The sequence below is a fragment of the Capricornis sumatraensis genome, chromosome 14 (genome assembly GCF_032405125.1).
Source record: "Capricornis sumatraensis isolate serow.1 chromosome 14, serow.2, whole genome shotgun sequence".
NCBI classification, from domain to species: domain Eukaryota; kingdom Metazoa; phylum Chordata; class Mammalia; order Artiodactyla; family Bovidae; genus Capricornis; species Capricornis sumatraensis.
In genome coordinates, this window is record NC_091082.1 from 78791914 (window position 1) to 78815044 (window position 23131).

At 44.6% G+C, this 23131-nt stretch overlaps 1 protein-coding gene across 4 annotated transcripts in view; it reads left to right on the forward strand.

The window, feature by feature from the left end:
- Positions 1–10306, forward strand: part of INTS7 (integrator complex subunit 7) — a 79309-nt gene extending 69003 nt beyond the window's left edge. For 2 of the 4 annotated variants that reach the window (XM_068985693.1, XM_068985696.1), the window contains 4 exons: positions 478–610; positions 3899–3997; positions 5360–5545; positions 8816–10306. In XM_068985693.1, coding sequence (XP_068841794.1) covers positions 478–610; positions 3899–3997; positions 5360–5545; positions 8816–9103 — 706 coding nt within the window. In that variant the 3' untranslated portion in view covers positions 9104–10306. The remainder of the gene's footprint in view (positions 1–477; positions 611–3898; positions 3998–5359; positions 5546–8815) is intronic. The other 2 variants (XM_068985695.1, XM_068985694.1) reach the window with 2 other exon arrangements.
- The last annotated feature ends 12825 nt before the right edge of the window (positions 10307–23131 follow it).

The window sequence follows — 23131 nt, forward strand, 5'->3', positions numbered from 1 at the left end:
CTTTTCATCTCTTCACATCTTATCCTTGCTACTTGTGTAGTGATTTGTCCAAGATTGATGTCTTCTATGACATTCCTCAACTCCTTGCATAATCTGATGACTTGCATATCTTTATTGGTTATTTGGCCCTTGTCTGCTGGCTTTATTAATAGTTACCTTTCAGATATCTTTTGTCTGTTTCACCTCATGGCAGGAACAATTTTTAATTAAACATTTTTCATCTAGCTAACAACCAAAGTGATTAAGACTTGTATAATTTGAAATCAGGTCTGGATTTGCATTCCAGCTTGTCACTTATTGTGACTGAAGGCAAATTACTTAACGTCTCCAAGCCTCAGTTTTCTCATCTGTGAAATGGAAATAACAGTGTCTACTTCGTTATTTTGAAGATTAAATGAGTGTGTGGAAAGTACCTGACACATTTTGACATTAAATTACTGTTTTCGTTGATTCATTGATACTAATTTTTGACTTCAGTTTCCAGGAATATGGGTCTACAGGAGCAGCCCATGCTGATAGTGAATATGAGAGAAGAATGATGTCTGTATATAATCATGTCTTGGAGGAGGTGGAATCGCTCAATCGGAAATATACCCCTGTTTCTTACATGGCAAGTCGCATTTGTTTCATTGAGGTCTTTTTATGTGGAAGTGAGTTTTTGTGTGTCTCTGGCACTTACTGTGTTGTGACTTCAGCACATCAACCTCTCTGTGCCTGTTTTGTGACAGGGTTAGTACGGTGCTTGCAGCCTGGTAGTTGTGAGGATGGTAATCCGTGAAAGCTGCTACTGAACACATCTGTAGTGGCTACGCAGTCACACAAACATGTCAAATCTGTTCTACCAGAATGCAGATAAAACTATTTTTCCCCATTTTTAAATTGTTTAACTGAGATTGCAGTTGTTCTCAATCTTGGCTACATTCTAGAATCACTTGGGAAGCTTTTTAAAAAATCCATCAATATCCAGGCCCCACCACAAACCAGTTGTCTTTGAATCTCTGTGAGGCCCAGACATTAGTTTTTTTAAAAGCTCCCAGGTGATTCTTTCATGACACGAGGGTTAAAAACCACTGGCCAATTAAAACAGAAAAAACTGGACTTATTGTCTGACTGTCAGTAAATTAGTTCCTGCCAGGCGATGCCAGTGTGGTCCTTTAGTACACCTGGCCGTCTTAGTATACCTGGCCACTTAGCCTGCTGAATCTCTGGTGCCTTTGGTTCTGTTGAGCACCTGCTCTTTATCCCCTGACTTTCCACTCTCACCCAGATTTCCTCCTCCCTGTCTGGCCATTTCTCCAGTGTCATATTCAACTCAGGTTCCTATAAAAAAATAGACATAGTAGTTTAAGCAGTGGCCATTTCTCACAGTTCTGGAGGCTGAGAAGTCCATAATCAGGATGCCAGCCAGCTTGTTTCCTGGTCGGGCTCTCTTGCTAGCCTGCCAGCTGCTTTCTCACTGTGTCCTCAGGAATTGGAGGGAGAGGAGGCTCTCATCTCTTTTTCTCTTCTCCCATAATGGGGGCCCCACCCTCATGTCCGCATTGAAACTTAATGACCTCCCAAAGGCCCACCCTCAGGTATCAGCACACTGGGAGTTGGGGCTTCCGCATGTGGGTCTGGACACAGCAGCACATCAGCCCACAGCACCATCTTTGAACTTCACACCCTGGAGGTGTCCCTTGCGCTGCCCACACGTGGGGTGCTGACTCCCTGTGGCTCTCTTCCGCCTCCTGCTCCCCGTGTTCTGAACTCATCATTCATCAAGTGTTTCAGAAGAAACTGGCAGGATGTGTCATGAAAGAGTCAGGTTAGATACCAAGGTTAGATACTCTGCTTTTCACACTGCTTTCCACATTAGATTGTCAGTACGTATATGCTGAATTGAAATGACATAGGTAGCTGTTTGATACTGAAATTGGTTGCTAAGGAAGGTTGTAAAGATAATCTTTGTAGAAAATAGACATATCTGTGTGAGACATTGGTTAAAAAAATATTTTCATATTTCCTCTAAGCTCCACCCTCAGAAGTTAAATAAATGCCACACAGTAACTTGAGTTTGATACATTTGAATCCACTGAATATAATGGAAGAGATGGGAATTTTCTGCTCAGTAGGTATGCAATATAAGAGAAGACCCCTCGGGTCAAGTTCTACTGCTGCCAATCAGCAGGTCATGATTTGAGGCAGATTTCTAATATCCTTTTCTGTGATGTGGAAAAATATCTACCTCACAGAGTTTTTGTGAAGTTTAAGTGAGATAATGCCTGATGCCTAGCACATTGTCTGGCCCGGCACAAAAGGAGTGGTTACTAACTCTTGATTCCCTTTCCAAATTGTCTTTTATAGAGTTGGTACTTTCTGAACCCAAAATGCAGTTCAACAACTATTTTTTGAATCCTAGGAATAGAAAAATGACAAAGAGGATCTTCCCTCCAGTTGTCCATAGCCTGATAAGAAAGAAAGATTCTGTAAGCAAATACAGGTCCTGTGCAGTGGTGGAGCTCCTTGCAAAGTAGAGCTGTAGCACAAAAAAGACAGTAATTCACGTTGAAGGGTGGGAAGAACAGGTGAGGGCGCGAGCCAGAGAGATGTGCTTGCACATGGGTTTTCCAGGCAGGTAAGGAAGTGTGGAGAATTCGTGGCAGAAGACAATACGTTCTAAAGCAGAGGCAGAAAATAGCATGACGTCTCCTGGGAACAGTGTGTTACTGCTGCAGTACAATGTCCAGGCTCGGGACTAGAGAGGTGGGCAGAGGCCCGATGACAAAAGGCTTTGAACACAGTCTTAAGGAGTTTGGACCTTGTCCCATAGGCCGTGGGGGCACTCTTTAGGAATTTTACATGGAGGTGGGAGAGAAGTGGTTAAGCTAAGACTGTACATTATGGCTCTGTAGAAACAGAACAGGTCATGGCCTGGAGGGCATGGAATTAGAAGAAGGGTGGTTATAAGACTTTTGCAGTAATCCAAGGTAAGGGCCACACTGGTAAAATGGGAGTAAGAATGAGAAGAACAGATACATAAAGATTACTTAGGTGTAATATTTTCAAGGCTTGGTTTTGTTTTTTGTTTTCTTTAAATCAGAAATGAGGGATGCAGACATGACCTCTGGGTTTCCAGCTTGGGTGACCATGTGCACAAGTGGTGGATACTTTACTGAGACAGAATACGGAGGGACAGTGGGAGAGGTGAAGGTTTTGTTTTTAAACCTGTGAAACCTGGACAGTTGGATAATAGGTCTGGTGTCAGAAGGAGATAGATTGCGATACATGGAAGTTGTCATGATGTAGAGATTCTTCATGTCCTGGGAGTGAAGAAAATTGCCTGTGAAGAACAAGTGGACTGAGAAGACAAAAGGGCTGAAGTGTCAACACTGAGGGAGCAAGCAAAGGAAGAGAATCTTAGGGAAGAAGATGGGAGAAGGGAACAAGCAGAAAAAGTAAGGGCAGGGGCCATGAAGGGGCATCCCATGGAAGAGGACCATTGTCAGGAGCCACAGAAATGTCAGGAAAATCCAAAGGCTGCAAAGTACTGGGTTTGCATGAAGAAGGTATTGGAGATGGACTAGTCCCCCTAGCAGGGTACTAACCATGCCATGTGATTATCATACCATGTGCTATGAGATGTGATTTCACATCTCCAGACTGGCACGTTGATAGTTACCTGCAACTAGCATACCTGTGGGGGTGGGCCCAAGGGCTATAAATCTCTGACCTCAGCAAGAGTGATTTGACAGATGTATGAGTTCCTAAGTGTCGTCTCTGTTAACCTGCTTGGTGTGTACTTTTGTAATAATCATGAACATTTGAAGTTTTTAAACTTCTTCCTGAAAGTAACTATTCGTTGATGAAATTTGGAAATTTATTTTCACTTCATTTTTCTTTTTTTTTCCCCCCCCAGCATACAGCATGCCTCTGCAATGCCATCATTTCTTTGCTGAAAGTTCCTCTTTCATTTCAGAGATATTTTTTCCAGAAACTTCAGTCTACCAGCATCAAGGTAATATAGGACAAACACTCAGGTTTAATGTAGTTTAATACCTTCTTCTGAAGATGACAAGGGGCAGAGCTGTGTTTCAGGATCTTACCTTTGGTTTAGATAAAACTTACACTCCTCCGTTGTAAGCCTTTCCTTTATCAACTGATTTAAGAGTTAAACCTTCTCCTCTCCTTTCTTACCTGACAGCACCCAATGCAGTGTGATAGACATTTGGGTACCTGGAGTTCTGACCTGTCTTCAAGAATGATTTGAGTGGTAGTCATCATAGTAGCCCACAAGGATCTTGAGCTGAATCCATGTCTAATCAGCCTGTTCAGACCCAACTTAGAATGAATCAGGTCCAGTGAAACATTACCAGCCCTACCTCCAGAGCACTTTTGTCTGTGAATAACAAGTTTTGAGGAGCTGGTCACTGAGTAGAGTTAGTATTTTAAAGTATTTAAGCCTCTCAAAATTTAAAAGCTGTTTTGATTCAAAGAATGAAATTGTTGGGGAAGAGGGGAACTGTCGCTTTCAAGAGATTCCCTGGATTATCCGTATCAGTAAATGTCTTCAGTGTACTTTTGGATCCGTTTGAATGTTTTTGACTGCAGATGATAGAACATTCCATTTCAGAATGACATGAATAATAAGGAAAATTGATTATCTAGATAAGAAGTCCTAAAGGCTCCATGTCTCCAGGGTTGATTAGTTTAGTGGCTCAACATTATCAAAAAGACCCAATTTCTTCCCTCATTTTATTTAAGTAAGATTTGAGCTTTCTGTAATTAAAGTGTATTTAGGATTCTTAATATGTTTTTGAAAGAAAAACTAGTGAGGTTAAAAATGTCTTTGGCTTAAAAAAAATTTCATTGGAACTAGACTTTTTTTTTTTTTTTTTGGAAATTGACTTTTATACCATGGTGACTTGGTGGTATATGTAATCCTAGAATTTTGGAGTCATTTGCATTTGAATTTAGTCTATTTAAAATTACCTAAGGCCAAAGAGACAGCAACTGCACATGAAAATTTCCATAGTGCATTTCCCTGCTGGAGTTGGTTCATTGTGAGAGAAGTGCCCCACCTCAGAAATTGGGAGAGAAGGGCCCATACTGTTCTGTAAGCCTCTGTTCCCCTCTGTAGGGGGTAAATTCAAATAAACAAACAAACAAAAATTGGTATTTTAAAAGAGGCACTGGGGATAAGGAACCATAGACTTTAAAGGTACAACTGTCTGGTCGTCCCAGCACAATCAGGTCTTTAAAGGGGGATGTGTGTCTCTGTGTGCAAGTACCATTTTAATCTGTGATCAGCGAATAGCACAGGTGTGTGTGTTGGAAGGAAGCTTGCTTTCGGTTGTGAGCATTCTTTTTGGCTTTCCAGCTTGCCCTGTCACCGTCCCCCCGGAACCCTGCAGAGCCCATCGCGGTCCAGAATAACCAGCAGCTGGCGCTGAAGGTAGAGGGGGTGGTCCAGCACGGGTCTAAACCCGGACTCTTCCGCAGAATTCAGTCCGTCTGTCTGAATGTGTCCTCCACGCTGCAGAGTAAATCCGGGCAGGACTACAAGGTAATGTAGAAAAGAGGCAGAGTTGTGATGCGGGTTTTATCAACTCACTGATGGAAGTTTTCCATGGTTAAGCAGACAGTACTTACACCTACCAAAGGACACAGATGGACATAAGCTAAAAGCGCTTATTGTGGTGTGAGGGGGCTGATCAGCAACACTTCTCTTTTCCCTGCCTGAACCGGTTGACGGACAAAGCATCCAGGCAGTGGAGTGTCACCCCTGTTAGAGCTGGGGAACCTAGCTCAGTTCCTGGCAGCAAGGACTGCCTAGCCTTGTAGCTCTGAATTGCGTTCTCCCACCGGCCTCCACCAGTACACGCAAGAGCCTGCCCCTGTGAAACTGGGAGGAGCAGTACCCCACAGCCCAAAGCAGAAGGGAGGGAGAAGGTGCTTAGCACCCCAAGTCCAGCCCCCACCCCACAACCTACCAATCAGTGGCATTTACCTTCTCGCCTAGAGACAGGTGTTGTTCATCTAATGAAAGGTTCCTCCACATGGAGGGAAGCATCAGGAGTGGGGAATAACTTCTCCCTAACCCTTTGACCCCAAAAGAACACATCTGTTTATTTTTCCTTTAAGTAAATTTTAACATGTTCAAAAAAAAAATTACTGTGTTGATATGCAATGATCAGATGAAGTAAAACCTCTTGTTAAGGATTAGACCTAGGAATGTGCTGCTTTGAGAAATCATGAGGTAGATTAGCCAAAATCATGCTTACTTTGTTAGTCAAAGCTAAGATTCTGAATCTGTGCCCATGAGACACCAACGTTCCAAATGTAAAATGTTCTGTCTTTATAGACATCTCTTGCCAGTTGCTTGGAGATTTATTCATCGTAAGTGGAACAAGAGAACGAGTGTGCAGTTGTATGAACAGAGTTGTTTAAATGCCCAAATTGGTTTATTTGTCGGCATCCGTGAACTGAGGTCCAGAGCAAGGAAAATGGGGTATCAGTAAAGATATAAATAACAGCCAAGGGAATGTCTGGTGTAAGCCATCACTGCTTTCCTTACTTTGGTGACTCTCTCTTTCCGGGGGCTCTGTGCCCACCCTGAGAAGGCTCTGTCTTCATTCCCTCCCTCTCTTTTGACTTCCATGGCATAAAGCGCAGCACCTTATGTGGCCATTCAGTAGGTATGTGGTGAATAAGGAAAAAATCATTTATTGTGTTGTTGCAGTGATCTCTGTTGTCACTCACAGAAGATCATAACGAGAATTTACATAGTTGGCTTATCCCTGTCTGCAGCTCTCTGCTCATTTTGAGTTTGAAAGAACAGTGGTGATTTCTGTTTTTAAAAAAACATACATTTAAATCAAGGTGACTTTTCATTGTTGACTTTCCTCTCAAGAGACATGCTGAAAGTCAAGAAGCTGATATTAAGAAACCAGGTGATACATGATTGCTTTGTAATGTTACTTGTAGTGAGTTTGTAGCTTAAGATGCTTCATCCATTTAGAGGGATCAGGTTGCCTCCTAGGCCTATTTCTGGTCCTTTTAAGGAAGTTCTTGTTTGGTGGGCATATTCTTTAGGGAAATAAACATCCTACAGAATTTGAATGTGCAAATAAAAAACAAAAAAGGACTTACAAATAACTCTAAGATCTTGAATTGGTTGGCAACTTCATTTCATTAATGTAACATCAGTGTCTTTGGAAAACTGACCTCATGATAACTGCCTACAGAGACCCAAAGCTTCAGGGCACATTTATATAATTAATCATACAACAGAAACACACAGAAACATAGAGCAATCAGGTCAAATATTCATTCTGATTATCTCTATATGCATTCTTAGAATTAGTGTCACCCTTGACATACTTGGTCTTGGGTACAGATAAGGGTACATCCATAGGTGTTATTCTGTTCTGTGAAGGACAGAGGTTTGAATATCTAGCTAAATAAGTGAACCAATGTGTTCATAATATAATAATCAATGTGTTTCATAATATACTGACAGTCTGAACAAGACACTGATTTGTTGGGACTTCCCTAGGAGTCCAGTGGTTAAGACTTCACCTTGTAAAGCAGGGGGTGCAGGTTCGATCCCTAGTCAGGAAGCTAAGATCTCACATATCTTAGGGCCAAAAACCCAAAACATAAAACAGAAGCAATATTGTAACAAATTAAAGACTTTAAAAATGGTCCACATCAAAAAAAAAACACCTTGAAAAAAAAAAGTCAATTTGTTAAAGGAGGAATCACTGCTAGCTAGGATTTGGAGGGAAACTATATATTTACTAAGCATTATGTTGTTCTTCTGTCGTCTAGATTTTAAACTCCCTGAAAAAGATGTTTGCATCCTCTTTCTTTAGAATATCTCTTCACAGGGTCAAGAAAGATGGAAATTGGGTTGGGGTTAATCTAGCAAGTGTATGGAGAAGAGAACTTTCTCTTTACCCTCAGGGTCTCCAGCTGGGCCTAAGATTGAATTGACATGAAGGCAGGTTAACGGGAGAAAAGCAGGCCAGTTTTATTAGCATTTCACACATATATGGGCGTCTTCACAGAAGGATGGAGACCAAAGAAGTGACCAGGCCAGAAAACTTAAATGCCTTTTTTTAGACCCAGAAGCAATGTATTTTTGACAAAATGACAAGACGGGAGGTTTGGGACTAGAGACAGTAAGTCAAGGAGACCATAAGGCTAGGAGATTTCTTGGGACAGTGCGGAGAGGCCGGTGAAGGTGAGGGTTCTCTTCAGAGGTGGGTCTGTACAGCTCCGTCTCAGTGATTCCCAGGCTCTGGTGCTAAGGCTGGTCTTCTGTTCCTTGTGCAGGGAGGTTACCTTTCTCATGGAGAATTTGACGTGTGTTTTAGGTTAAAAAAAGGAGTGTGTGGGGCAGATCAGAAAGCCCTTTCTGTATCTGTTGTTTTTCAAGTACCCTTAACGCTGCCTCAGCAGCCTACTTGGGGTGGCGTGCTCTGAACTCCGTCGCAAAACACACGGGCCCGCGTGAGAAGGTAGAGGCAGCCTCTTCTGCTCAAGGACAGTGAGGAGGCATTATCGTCTGATGATGGAGCATGGAGGCCCTGGAGTCAGCCTGCCTGGGTTCAGATGCCTGCTGCCCCACTTGTTAGCTGTGTGGCCTCAGAGAAGTTACCCAACCTCCCTGCCTCAGTTTCCTCATTCATGAAGCAAGGATCATAGTAATACCTACCTCTTGCTTGTTTATAAGGGTTAAACAGTGCTCTCTTATCACCAGGGCTGGCTCATAGCATACCCCTCTATACATGTCAGCAGTTGCTGTCATTTAACAATTTTTTCATTCCAGATACCCATTGACAATATGACCAATGAGATGGAGCAGAGGGTTGAGCCTCATAACGATTACTTCAGTACTCAGTTTCTGTTGAACTTCGCCATTCTTGGTACTCACAACATTACGGTGGAATCTTCGGTGAAAGACGCCAACGGTATCGTGTGGAAGACTGGTCCCCGAACTACCATATTTGTGAAATCCCTGGAGGACCCTTACTCCCAGCAGATTCGCCTACAGCAGCAGCAGGCCCAGCAGCCGCTGCAACAGCAACAGCAGCGAAATGCCTACACGCGGTTTTAGCCACACAGCCGACACACTGCAGACCTCCAGGGACGGATCAGCTGGGCAAAGATAGTTTGCTTTTTCTTATGGATTAAGATACAAACGTTAGAATGCAGAATCCATTTATTCATCGGTTTCTGTAATGTAACATTCTGGGGGAAAAAAATTTTTTTTCTTACAAATTTAGTTTGAGAAATAATTGGGGTCCTAACCAGAAAGATTTTTATTTTTTCCTGACTGCTTCTCCCACCAAGCCCTTCATCTCATCTTTAACACTTTTGTTGTTTTGCTATGATTGCTTTTATTGTGGCTGAGTCTTTTCTTTTTCTTTCAGGAAAAGTCACATATTAGGATCATTGAATTAGTAAATTTGACTGCTTTTCTACCAAAATATATCACTTGCTGCCTGACATAGACCTCTAATTCTGAGCTAGGCCTTGGGAAATCCTAGTTCTGATCAGTAGGTGCTGGGTTTACCCAGGGTATAGACACAGAGTCCTCCCATAGTTGGTTGGAGTTGAAAGTGTCCCCTGAAACATCTGCTCTTGTGGGTTCTGAGCGTGACTGGTCTGGCAGAATTTAAACATCCTGCCGTATTATTTCAACTATTTACCTATCTTTTCCCTGCTAAAGCAATATTAATTTATTGTTTTAGTATTTAATTGACCCAAACAGCAGCTAACAATTATGTAGAAAGATTGGAAATTAGTAATTTGTTTTTTCTAATATGTGTGTGATTATATATAATACAGACTTTTTGTTTGTTTCCTTAGAGTGAAAAAATCACCTGCATTTAGTATCTTAATAGTTTAAGTTAAGAGGGCAGATCCTTTCCTTTGATTGGTTTAAGTTCTTCTTGGCACGTTAGGTAATGCTAGACTTGATCGTCTAGAAATAGCAGTCTCTTTATAATACAGCCTCAGTGGCTTGGAATGCTCAGGGAGTAGATGTTTTCTGGTTAGGCCAGAAAACCCCTTTTTTTTCTGTTTCAATACTGGTTGAAAACCATTATAAAAGTAATAATAATAGACTTTCTTGTCTGAGCACAGTGTCCTAGATGTCATTTAACTGTTCCTTCCTGATTTAGGATCATTCAGTGCTTTGGGATCATGATTTCTAGACATCAGGGATCACAAGATTGCAGACATTGCTGATATGGGCACTTGGGCCGGAAACTGCTCCCAAGATAAAGCGCAGGGCACATTCCTGGAAGTTTTCTTTTAAAATAAATCTCTCAATTTCTTTGCTCATTTTGCCTTTTTCTCTTTAAAGTTGATGTTGGCTTAAAGGAGGGGTAGCGTTTAAAGGAAAGAATGAATTTACAGGATTTGTGTGTATGTGTAATGTGCGAGGGGGGGGGTTGGGGGGGGCACGTGGAGCTGGTGAAACTGATTGGCAGGTAACTTGGGTCCCTCTAAGATCTCTTGGCTTCATGAACGGTTGTCCCAGCGTAGCACTTCTGCCAGTGGCCTGGGCGTTGTCATAAAATGTGTGTAAATCCACAGTGCACAGGTATGACCACGCCTCAGAACGCACGCCTGGAGACTTGCCAGAAGAGAGTGGGGATGGGTGTGGGACCGCTCAGCCTCTGCCCGGTGTGGAGGAGCCTGGGTCCCCGTGTGAGCTCTGGTGAGTGAGCCCAGTGAGCTACGCAAGTCATGTCATTTCTCTAGACTGCAGTGTCCTTGTCTGTAAAATGACTGGATTAGAGGGGACCTCTTGACTCCAGTCTAGAGTTCAGTTATCTAAAAGACTAAAGACCAAAAAATGTTGCTTGAATTGGGGAAAATCCTTTTTTTTTAAGTGGCTATTTTTAGAATGAAACTTTATAGAATGAAACTTTCAGGTTTCTGATACCATTTTGAGGGAGAATTGTCCAGAAAAGAAGCAAATTTTGTAAACCAATTCATGTAATTCCTGTATTTTATGTTCTTGAAAGATAGTCTTTTGATAGCTGTAGTTATAAATGCATTGATTTGGTGTACTATAGAGTTGCTGGCACAATTGGAAAGGAATTACTAAAATAAAAACAAATCTAGTTTGGAATAAAAAGTAACTCTGGGAAGCAAAAAAAATGAGGCTATTTTATGTCTCTTAGAATCAGATTTGGGACACTTCAATTTTATGTTTGGTATTTGTTTTGATATCTACTGCATTTTTGTCATCAACTGTTAAACAGTTATTTAAGGTGAAAGGAAACTGTTTATAATTTCAACACTACACTAATAAATGAAAAAGAATACTCAAGGAAAGATGCAGAAAATTCTGTAAAGATAAACATGCTGGTTAAATAGTGAACATGTTCCCTGATAAGAGTAACATAGGGCACTGGCCAACTAATCTAGGAAGGCAGGACTGATTTTTCTCAGTGTTTAGTGATTTTGCAATGTAACCTGGTGGCTAAGAGCCCAACCTCTAGAGCCAATCCAAATTCTAGTTCCAATTCTAACCCTTATCTAGATTGGTGGCCTCAGACAGGCTACTCAATCTCTCTGTACCTCGGTTTCCTTATTCTCCAAATTGGGACGCATAATAATGCTTTATGGGTTAGGTGTGAGGAGTAAGTTAGTTAATACAGAATTAGGGGGTTCCCTGGTGGTCTGGTGTTAGGATTAAGTGCTTTTACTGTGGAGATCTGGGTTCCGGTACCTAGTCAGGGAACCATGCCACATGCTACTACACACACCACATGGCCAAAGTACAAAAAAAATTTTTTTTTAATACAAAATTAACATATATAAAGCGTTAATACGTGCTTCACACATAGTAAGCAGATATATTGTTCAGTTACTCAGTCGTGTCCAACACTGTGACCCCGTGGACTGCAGCATGCCAGGCTTCCCTGTTTTTCGCCATCTCCCAGAGCTTGCACAAACCCATGCCCATCGAGTCAGTGATGCCATCCAGCCATCTCATCCTCTGTCGTCCTCTTCTCCTCCTGCCTTCAGTCTTTCCCAGCATCAGGGTCTTTTCCAATTAGTCAGTTCTCCATATCAGGTAGCCAAAGTATTGGAGCTTCAGCTTCAGCATCAGTCCTTCCAATGAACACCAAGGACTGATCTCCTTTAGGATGGACTGGTTGTATCTCCTTGCAGTCCAAGGGACTGTCAAGAGTCTTCTCCAACACCACGCTTCAAAAGCATCAATTCTTCAGTGCTCAGCCTCCTTTCTGGTCCAGTTCTCATATCCATACATGACTACTGGAAAAACCACAGCTTTGACTATACAGACCTTTGTTGGCAAAGTAATGTTTCTGCTTTTTATTACACTGTCTAGGTTTGTCATAGCTTTTGTTTAGTATTTTATTTATTCAAAGTTAGAGTTACATTTCCTCTGCTAGTAAACACGTTTTAAGCTATCTTCCCTCATATTCAATTCGGGTATATTGATTAAGAACAAAATAATGTTGGCCTAAACAAAATGAAATTTCTGTTTACTTGTTCAGTCGCTGGGTTGCCTCTGACTTTGCGACTCCATGGACTGCAGCATGCCAGGCTTCCCTGTCCTTCACTCTCAGAGTTTGCTCAAACTCAAGTTCATTGAGTCGATGATGCTATTCAACTATCTCATCCTCTCCTGTCCACTTCTCCTTTTGCCTTCAGTCTTTGCCAGCACCAGGGTCTTTTCCAGTGAGTTGGCTCCTCAAATTTGGTGGCCAAAGTACTAGAGCTTTAGCTTCAGCATCAGTCCTTTCAGTGAATATTTAGGGTTGATTTCCTATAGGATTGACTGGTTTGATTTCCTTGCAGTCCAAGGGACAATCTGCTATCTTCGTCTACTACAGTGCTGTTAAGTACTATTAAAATATTTAAAGAAAGGGAATTCTCTAGCAATCCAGTGGTAAGATTCTGTGCTTTTAGTGCCAAGGGCCTGTTTGGGGAACTAGGGTCCTATAAGCCATGCAGTGAAACCCAGAAAAAGAAATATTTTACGTATTAAAAGTATATAAAGAAAATTATGAAGTACTTTCCAACAATACTGATTGTCTTTAATGTTGATAGCAATAGTATATAGGTTATTTAGAAATTAAAGTACTGTTGTAGTCTGGCTTGAACTGGGAGGTCTTGTGATGTGACTTTCTTGCTCACACCAACCAAGGTAGCCGGTAATTTGCAACTGGAGGCTATCGATCTCTTCACACTGAAGCATATAGTTCAGAGAAGAACAAACCAGGCAAATAAGATCCTCAGTGTAGAGTCCCAGAGATATCAGTTTAAATTCTAAAGACTCATTTGCCATGGACCCTTGGGTAGGCTACTTGATCTTTCTCTGTTGATATATGCCAGTAGTATAAGAATAAGGAGGCCCTGTCCCTGGGTGTACAGTGTATGCAGTGCTATCCTACAGAACTTTCTGTGATGATGGAAGTGTGCCAAGTCTGCCCTATCCAATATAGTCACTAGCCACATAGAGCTGTTGAGTATCTAAAATAAACCTAGAGTAACTGAATCATTTATTACTTTTAATTCAGTTAAATAGCCTCATGTGGCTACTGCCTTTAGAATTGGACAGTGCAAGAGTAGTAAGGGAAGAAATGACCAACTCAATGGACATGAGTTTGAGCAAGCTCTGGGAGATGGGGAAGGACAGGGAAGCCTGGGGTGCTTCAGGCCTTGGGGTCGCAAAGAGTTGGACACAACTGAGCTACTGAAAAACAGCAAGGTTTCTGGATATGGCGTCTACGTTGGGATTCTTTGATGAACCAAAGCTTTTTCAAAGTGGAAGAGTGTGGATGCCGAAAAAGACCATGGGGGTTTGTATGTTTGCTTTGCTTCTGATAACACAACACTAGTGCTCAACCACCCAGTCCACTTTTCTGAAATGTGCCCTTGAATTTAGCCTTTATCGGTCACCGACATTAAAAGCATGATGGGAGTACTGAAAAGTCCAAAAGTCCGGTGAATTGGCTTAGATTTCCGACCAGCAGCACTCCAGCAGGTTATGGTCTTCCTTTCCATTTCTTGTGCAACAACACAAAGACCTGGGCTGTGTGTGTATTTTATTGGCTTAAGTAGCATTAGTTAATATCCACTGTCCTGTGGATATCCACTGTCTCTCCCAGTCCACTCATTCTATGAGCAAATTGCTATTTAGTTGTCACTGAAATTTAAACAAAGTTATGGCTTTTTTTTCTTAACCTACCAAGATGTGGAGTTATTGATTTTCACATTACAATTGAGAATGCTGCATGTAAATTTATCTTTTTTCCAAATCTTTATTTGCAAAACATTTTTTCAGTCTATCTTTTCCCTTATCCTGTTTACTCGCTAATCTCTCCTAGTTCTCTCCTGCACAGTCATGTTTGTTATCAATGATTGTCCTCTCTGCTTATTATTTAGGTCCAGCCTTGGTAAAATGATTTTGGGGATTGTTTTCTTTACAGATCGTGACTATGAGTCTAGCTTTTGTCTACGGATACTTAGCTGGCAGGCTGAGACTAAAAATATTTTTATTGTTTTTTTTTAGTAAAATTATAAAGATGAGATAATATAAAATGAAACAGTCAGGAAGATGAACATCTACCCAGTGCCTCAAAGTCAGATTATAAGCAGAGAAGAAACACTCCTACCTTTTGGTTTTCTCTGGAGATTTCGTTTGTGGGTTTTTGTGCAGCTTGTTTGCAGCTTCCCTGGTGGCTCAGTGGTAGAGTCACCAGCCAGTGCAGGAGATGTGGGTTCCATCCCTGGGTGAGGAAGATCCCCTGGAGGAGGGCATGGCATCCCACTCCAGTATTCTTGCCTGGAGAATCCTATGGACAGAGGGGCCTGGCAGGCTACAGTCCATTAAATTGCAGAAAGTCCAACGTAACTTAGAAACTAAACAACAATTTGCAGATTATTTGTATTTTAAGGAAAAACATTTAGAAGACTGTGACAAGTAAAATAGTACTGAGTTAGGCTAAGGAGTTTTGAGAAGGTATCTGTTTAATTTTCCTGTTTCCCAAGATCACGGAAGGTGAAAGTCAGCTGCGCTGCCTCCGTCTCCACCACTCTCACCCCTGGCCCAGCCCACTGGAAGCAGCAAGGCCAGTGAGGCCTTCTGTTTATGCCACCTCACCCTGAGATGAGCGAACTGACGGTGAATTGTTAACACTTGTGTCCCCCATCCTTGCGTTCCCCTCCCCACCCCCACGCCCAGCAAAAGCAGCAGGTCCTGTGATCAGGAGGGTTAGTTCTGAAATCTCCCCAGCCCCCTCCCCCACTTGACCGGAGAAGTAGATGAAAAACCTACCGTAGAAGCGCTAGTTGGAGAGGGGGACTTTGCTGGGTGATCCTGACAAAGCCAGGCCCTGAACTGGAGTGAGAAATGCAAAAAATCTGACAGAACGCTCAAGCAACTTGTAGACTCATTTGACAGAAAAGGCCTATTTTTAGAAAATGTGGAGAGGGCATTATAAACGCGGTAGAGAGAGCACAGAAGATGCAGTTCTGAAATTCTAGTAGCACCCTCCTTTACATGTAACAGGGCAGGCACTTAGGTAATTAGAAACTGGCCTTCATCTGGCATTTTCTCCTTTTCCAGCACTTGGAATGCAGTGTCCCTTCCTCCTCAGGGAGCCTCTTTTTGATGTCATCAAAGACAATTGGGTACCTACTACTTGGAATTCTGCCAGAGGGACAAAAGAACCTTTAGAACAAAGATACACCCCTAAAGTGTGAAGTTACTATTTAGCCTCGAGGAGACAGGAGCTTATACTCAGAATTAAAGACTGTCTCCTGTTGCAGAAACTGCTGCTGCTTCTGGCCAAGCGGATGGAGGACATGAACCCCTGAAGAGCACATTTTTCAAGGTATCAGGGCATTAGGGAGAAATGACTGCGATTGCAGAATCACTTAAGCAAGATCAGCTCTATCCTGCTTGGTGGTTACAGTGTCCCCTGGGGATGCTCCCGAGCGTGTTAGCCCTGCCTTGAATTGTCTCTCAGGGAGTGAGTGCATCTGGAATCTCCTTGAGGGCCCTTTGCACAGGAGAGGGCTCACAGCTCACTGTGTCTGTCCCAAGCCCCATCTCCCCCTGCCGTCTCTCCGCACCGACCAGGTTAGCTGATGGAAAGCACTTTTTCTTTCGTCCTGAGCTCCAAGGTAACTCAGCTGATATCACAGGGGCCTGCAGTTCAGTCAGCATCATTTGCCCATTTGTCTGAGCTGGAGTTCATGAACTCAGATTTCCCAATCTATGCAAAAGGCACAGCCAACAAGGACACAAACAGTTTGGGAAATGGGGTCTTTTATTTATTCACCAAATGTTGATTGAACACGTACAGGGCACCAGAAACGGAATACAATCATGGACAACCTCCCTGGGTTCATGGCCATGCCACTCCTTGTTTCTGCACAGACCGTGGGAGGGGAGGCAGCAGGAGACCCAGTCTGGCCTTGATTCTGTTGGATGGGCCTGTGCTTCCTCGGTAGTCAGTCATTTTCTCCAGGGGGAGAGGAAGGTGTTCAGACATGGCCATCCAGGTCAGAGTCGCTGCTGTTTGCTGTGTGGACTTTGGGAAAGCTCTCAGCCTGAGTGTCTTCTCGTTGGCATCTAACCATCTTCCAAGTTCACTAGGCCTTTCCTTACATCCCAACTAAGCCTCTCACGGCAGTCTTAACCTCCTGCTTCAATTCTCTGTGTTGGAAGGGATGGAAAGCTCCCCAAAACCTTGGTCATGGGGAAATAACTTTAATCAAAATACAGTCTCCCTGACCTCAACTACACCACTATACCACTTTGAAAAACCCATCCGCCCCTCCAGACCCAGCAGAAACCCCGGCCCTGGGTCCTCCAGCCAGACCTGGTGCTCTCTCTGCCTCCATCTGTGACTGGAATCAAACCCAGTCTCGTGGATGTTCTGCCTGACCCTGGGGGCTGGCATGAACGTGACCAAACGGTGACTAAAGTTACCATGTCCCATTAATGGGAACAAACAGCTCTCCACTGTTCCATGCCCCACGTCAGCCCCCCTGGCTATCCTGTGTCTCTTGACTCTCCGAACATCTCTTTGAGCCATGGCTTCTTCATCTGTGAAATGGGATTAATACTTAACAGTTGAAGAGTTATGAAGATTAATGGTAATAAATAATACAGGGATAAAACCAGCTGCTGCAAGGCCCACCAAACATTGGTTGGCTTCTGCATTTATGACGGAGTGGCTGGTGGTGCCTGGCAGCCCTGGGAATACCAAGGAAAGAAACCTCAGCCTTATAAAAACAGGTTTCAAAACATCTCTGCCTTAAAGATGATGAGGACTCAAAAAGGAACTAAAATTTCTCAGACTCAAGATGAATTTATGCTTTTCGTGTGGGAGGACTTGAAGACATTTACACCTGTCGGGCTTCTCTATCAACACAAACCTTGAGCCCCTGGGGGAGGGAAAAAATTGGAGACGTGTTTCCGGCTTCTCTGTCATTCAGACTTATTTAGCAATTGCAAAATAAATGGGCTTATATCCAGAGTTAGTCCTTGCCAACCAACTATTGTGCATAAGCCCCATAATTCACCAGATACCTCCCACCCGACCCAGACTTCCCTACTCATAAGGATTTCAAAAGTTTATCATTACCCACAAACACAACATGAAGCTAGGAGATTTATGGATAAAATAGCAGGAAGATGTTTAGGTTGGGTATAAAGAAGGACTTGAACTGTGAAAATAATTAAATACTAAAAAAAGAAAGCGTTTGGACTATCCTGTCCAGCCAACAGCCTCACTGGAGGCAGGGGGATGGACTGTCTGACCTTTTGGTCCCACTCCATCAGCGGGATCTCTTGCAAGTGGCAGACTCCCGAGGGGTGCGAAGGTTCTGCCTGGGGGAACTGGGGGTGTGGCCCAACTCCCCACCAAGCACATGCCCTCCGGACAGAGGGCTCAGGCGTGGCTGCAGATATAAATAACCCTCTCAGGACTCTTTCTGTCCTTTGAGCAAATGCCTCTGGCCACTGTCCAGAATGGGATCAAGGGAAGAGGACAGAAGTGGGAGGAAGTTGGGGGAGAGGGTGGGGACGGGGTGGGCTTGACAGTGCAGAGGAGAGGGATGGTAGAGAGGTTCTGTTTTCTCTCACCTCCTAAGTGTGTCTGTGTGTGTTCGTGTGAGATGTGTGTCCAGGAGGGAAGAGAAGAGGGGAGACTGCTTCACGGTGTTCCCTCCCTCCTGTTTCTGTTGCCATTGTCCGAGTGCACAGCCTCCTTGAATCTTCCTGGAATATCACTCTCACTTCCTGTTTTTCCTGCTGCTAGGGTCTGCCTCCTCTGAGTCATCCTTACTTCCCACTGCTTCCCGGTTCACCCATCTGCTCCAAAATCTTTATTCCCATTGGCTTCCCTGAATAGTCCAGATTCTTCGGGCTTTGTGCTCAGGCTCTAAGTTGTGTCCAACTCTTTGCAAACCCATGGACTGTAGCCCACCAGGCTCCTCTGTCCATGGGATTCTCCAGGCAAGAATTCTGGAATGGGTTGCCATTTCCTTCTCCAGGGGATCTTCTCCACCCTGGGATCAAACCCGCATCTTTTTCTTAGCAGGCAGATTTTTTACCACTGAGCCACCAGGGAAACCCCTCAATATATCTGAAAAGACTCTCCATGGTGAGACCCCAGCCAGGCAGCCAGGCCTTACCTCTTGCCACACTTACATGTATATCCCAGCCTGTAATAAAATTAGCTTCCTGGGCCTCCCATGAGCTCGGTTTGCACACTCTCACCATCGTGACTGTTCATACTTTCCCACCACCTGAATACCCTTCTGCAGCACTGACACCCCTGTCCGTCCCTGAGTGTGCTGCCTCTCCAGCCAGGTACACGTCTCCCCCATGTCCTGTATCGTGTTCAGCCTTGTGTGGCGCAGTTAGGCTGCCTGGCCCTCGGGGCCAGCATGACGGTGGACAGATAGGGGCCAATGTGACCATGCCCTACTGATGAGGACAATGGCTCCCTTCACGGTCCCACCCCTCGTGACTACCCTCCAGCCTCCAGCCCTGGTTCACACCCCTGCATGTGGCAATCCTGACTACTACGCCTGCTGACTCAGTGTTCACCCCAGAGACAAGGCGTGTAGGCAAGAGAAGTGTCAAGGCAGGAGCACAACCCACTGGCTTGCAGGGGCCTGGTGGGGGCTTGGAGTGCAGCTCAGGCTCTGATCTGATGGAGCCAGAGCCTAGACTCACTAGAAAGAAAACAGAAAAAAAAAAATGACCGTTCACCATTCAGCTTCCCTGGTGGTTCAGAGGGTAAAGCGTCTGCCGGCAATGCAGGAGACCTGGGTTCGATCCCTGGGTCAGGAAGATCCCCTGGAGAAGGAAATGGCAATCCACTCCAGTACTATTGCCTGGAAAATCCCATGGATGGAGGAGCCTGGTAGACTACAGTCCATGGGATCGCAAAGAGTCGGACACGACTGAGCGACTTCACTTCACTTCACTTCATCTGTCTTTAGACACCTCCACTCTCCTCCAGCACCAGCCTTCTGTTGATCAGAATTTGGAATGTGTTGTTGCTCTGGGGGATTTGGGTTTCACCGTTGTCAGCCAACTCCTTCCCTGTCCGCCTTCTTCCCTCCTTCCCTTTCTCTTCCTCTGCCTTCCTCTTTGCAGGTCTGATTGAGTACCTGTTATGTGCAAAGCACTGCAGCAGGGAGCATCCTGGCTCTAAGGAAGCTTTGGTCGGTGGTGTCAGCTTGATCCTTGCCTGTGAACAAGGTCAAGGTGGTGAGGTGCCAGGGTCCACCAAGATGAGACTCGAGCGGTCCACTGCATTGTCCTTCTCATAGACTGAGCTCGTGCGTAAAGAGCTGCCTGAAGGAAAGGCCCTGGGGGCGGAGGAGGCAACGGAAGATGCCTCGGAAGACACAGGCCAGGAGAGGAAGCGGAGGCGGCCATGGGTCCCCACCGCTCCGATCCAGCCTGGCTCCAGCGCAGCAGCAGGCAGATCCGTCTTGCCGAGCTCCTCACTGGTGCTTTCACTCCTCTGCGGGTCACCTATTAGGTTTCTGTCAGCTTATGTTTTCCTGCGGTCTCCTGCCCCCATCTGCTTTCATCTACAGATTCTACCCTGTGAGCTCTGGACCACAGACTCCCTTCGGATGGCTGGACCTGTGATAAGTAACCTTGGGAGTCATTCAAGACTGTGGGGTTTTTTTGCTATATGTACCGACAATAAAAAAAAAGAACAGCCCAGCTGAGTTCCTGCCCAAAGTTCCCTGAGCTGCCCTTACATTCTTATAATGCAGTGAAATATTCATCTTTGTGCTTTTCTTTTGGACATTGCCGAATGTTGAGAGGGATCTGTAGTCCCCTAAGGAGAAGTGGAGGGTTAAAGCAATATGCCAAGACAAAACAAAACAACCCAATGTTCCGTTTTTTAACATCCAAAATGAGATACTGAGAATAAAAAGGGATAGCATTTCGGCTATAAAAATAGAAGGGAGAAAGAACAGTGAGATAACCACGGCTGCTGCTGCTGACCTTCTTATTGTCCCCTGAACCCCAAGGCATTTCACACCTCCGGGCCCTTGTCAGCACTTGGCATTCAGTGTGTGATGCTGTTTTCCCCATGGTTCTCCTTAGCAAGCTCAGTCCACCTCTGAAGACTTCGCCTGGTCGAAAGTCTTCCTTTCCAAGAAGCTCTCCCTGAAAGTCCCACAGGGCTGGGTGCTACCCTAGCCTCCTTCTGGGCTACTCTCTGCTTGCTTATATATACCTCCCTGCTTACATAGCTGTCCTCTCTTCTGTCTAGACTATGAACAACCAGCGGGAGGACTGGGAGTTTATCTTCGCATGCCTGCTGTCCAGCTTGTGCCCAGCGCAGAGTCGGCAGTCAACCAAGCTGAATTACTTAATGCAGAATTCAGCTTCTAATGACGTAGCCTAACTATAGCTTCTGGTCCTAGGAGCCTAGCCACTGAGAACTAATCATAAATTCAAGCAAAACCAATGCTGGACGTTTCTGGTCCTCAGCTGAATCACTCAGCTGCTTAGGTGACCCTAAGCGATGCTGCAAAGGATGCGGCACCCTGGCAGCCTAAGGACTCTGCAGCCGCCGTCACGGGGATGCCCTTCCTAGGCTAGTGGCCTCACCTAGACCCTGCAGCCTCCAAGGAGCAGTCAGACCTGGGCTGGGCTCCTCTGGGACCAAGGCGAAGCTCTCTCGTCACTGTCTCTGGTCTTCAGCTTCTCTGTTGTGTGGTTGTGGGTCCTAATTAGAAAGCTTTTAGAGGTTCCTGGAAGGACTGTTACTGTTTAGCAGCACAAAGGGTATTATGTCACAGTGGTAGAAGAGCACGGCAAGGAATAATAAGGGCACTTATTCCCAGAAGCACATTGATTTAAACCACAAAAGCTCCTTGGAACACGGCTTGAGGATTGTAAAATGCCTGAGCAATCAACAACCCCTGTGGGAGGGGAGCGTATGCCAAGCTACCGCTGGAGAGTTCATTTGGTCACGGTTGGCAGGCCGGTTGTGTCCCTCAGGTGTTCTCACTTGGGTGAAATTTCCCTGCTGGAAGGAGCCCAGCGTATTTGCGGGTTCCGGGGAGAAGTGGCTGTTAACTTCCACACCCCTGGCATAAGAAGTGAAGACTTGGCCTGAGCACAGCTCAGTTCGCTTTTTATCCTCTGAAGGATGAGGACAGTCCTCCAGGCAACGGAAACGTCATCACCACCTTTGCTTCTACAGTCTGTACAGCAGAAAAGTCATCTGGGTCACACTTGGACCTGCCATTGCTGCCTCTGGTCAGCAACTTTGGCAAAACAGCCAGACACTCTGTTAGCAAGCTGGTGATTCTGGAGTGGAAAACTTATGCTAAAACATAGCTCTGACAGTAGGAAGGGAGAATCTAACAACAACAACAACAAAAAAAAAACCACACATACACAGAACGATGGCTCCTGGAAGAGACAGGCCCCTGGGCTGGTGGCTCCAGGGTTTCCGCTCAGGAAGGTCAGTGGGTCCTTGATGGCTGAAAGGGGTGGGCGTGGGAACCTGCTTGCTGTGTTTGCACTAGACTTTAACTGAACTGGGAAAACCTCAGCTATTCCTGAGAAAGAAGGAGGTGAATGTGTGCAGGCATGGGGTGCTGGCGGAGGTGAAGAGGGGGTGGGTGAAGCCCCCAACCCTGCTCTGGAAGTCAGTACTAGGCATGGATAAAGATGCATCCTGGATATACATGAAAGAAGCATTTAAACATGGGAGTGGGCATCTGGGAACTTAGCCTCTGGGGCCGGCTTTGCTACTAACTGACCAGGGCAGGTCGTTTTCCAATTTAGCCCATGGTGCTTCAGGAGGTTCTGAAGACCAGTGTAGGACAGGATGTGTAGAAAACCCAAAAAATCCTTGTCAAAGCAACTTCAAGTAAAGACCTCTGCTTACCTGATTTACCTGGTCAGGCCCACCTGCCCCTGATTTTAATGGCCTGGCAAAATCCAACCAGCTCAAATACCCAGAGGAGTTGTATACCTGGGAAACGTATGTGGACAACAAAGAAGAGGTGAGAATAACTAAATCTGTGTGACTGAAAGAAACCTGCATTGTTTAATCATAAATTTACCTGAAAGTGAGAGAAGTTACTCAGTTGCGTCCGATTCTTTGCTACCCCGTGGACTGTAGCCCACCAGGCTCCTCCGTCCATGGGATTCTCCAGGCAAGAATACTGCAGTGGGTTGCCATTTTCTTCTCCAAATTTACCTAACCAAACACTGATGTGATGTGACATGACATTACACACGATATGGGATGATAGGTGATAAAATATGACGTGTTGGCTTCCAATTTCCTTCTTTTTTAAAAAAATAATACTGTCAATTCTTAAAAAAAATTTTTTAAATTAATTTATTTTTATTTGACTGCCTTGGGTCTTAGTTGCGGCCTGCAGATCTTCACTGCAGCACGTGTACCTTTGTTGCGGCGTGTGGAGTCTAGTTCCCTGACCAGGGGTTGAACCTGGGCCCCCTGCACTGGGAACCACCCGGGTCCAGTGTTCCTTCTGACTAGGAAATTAGAAAAGCCTCTTAATCAAGCATGACTGAGAGACAGGTAGAGAGGTATAGGATTATACATAGAAAAAGAAC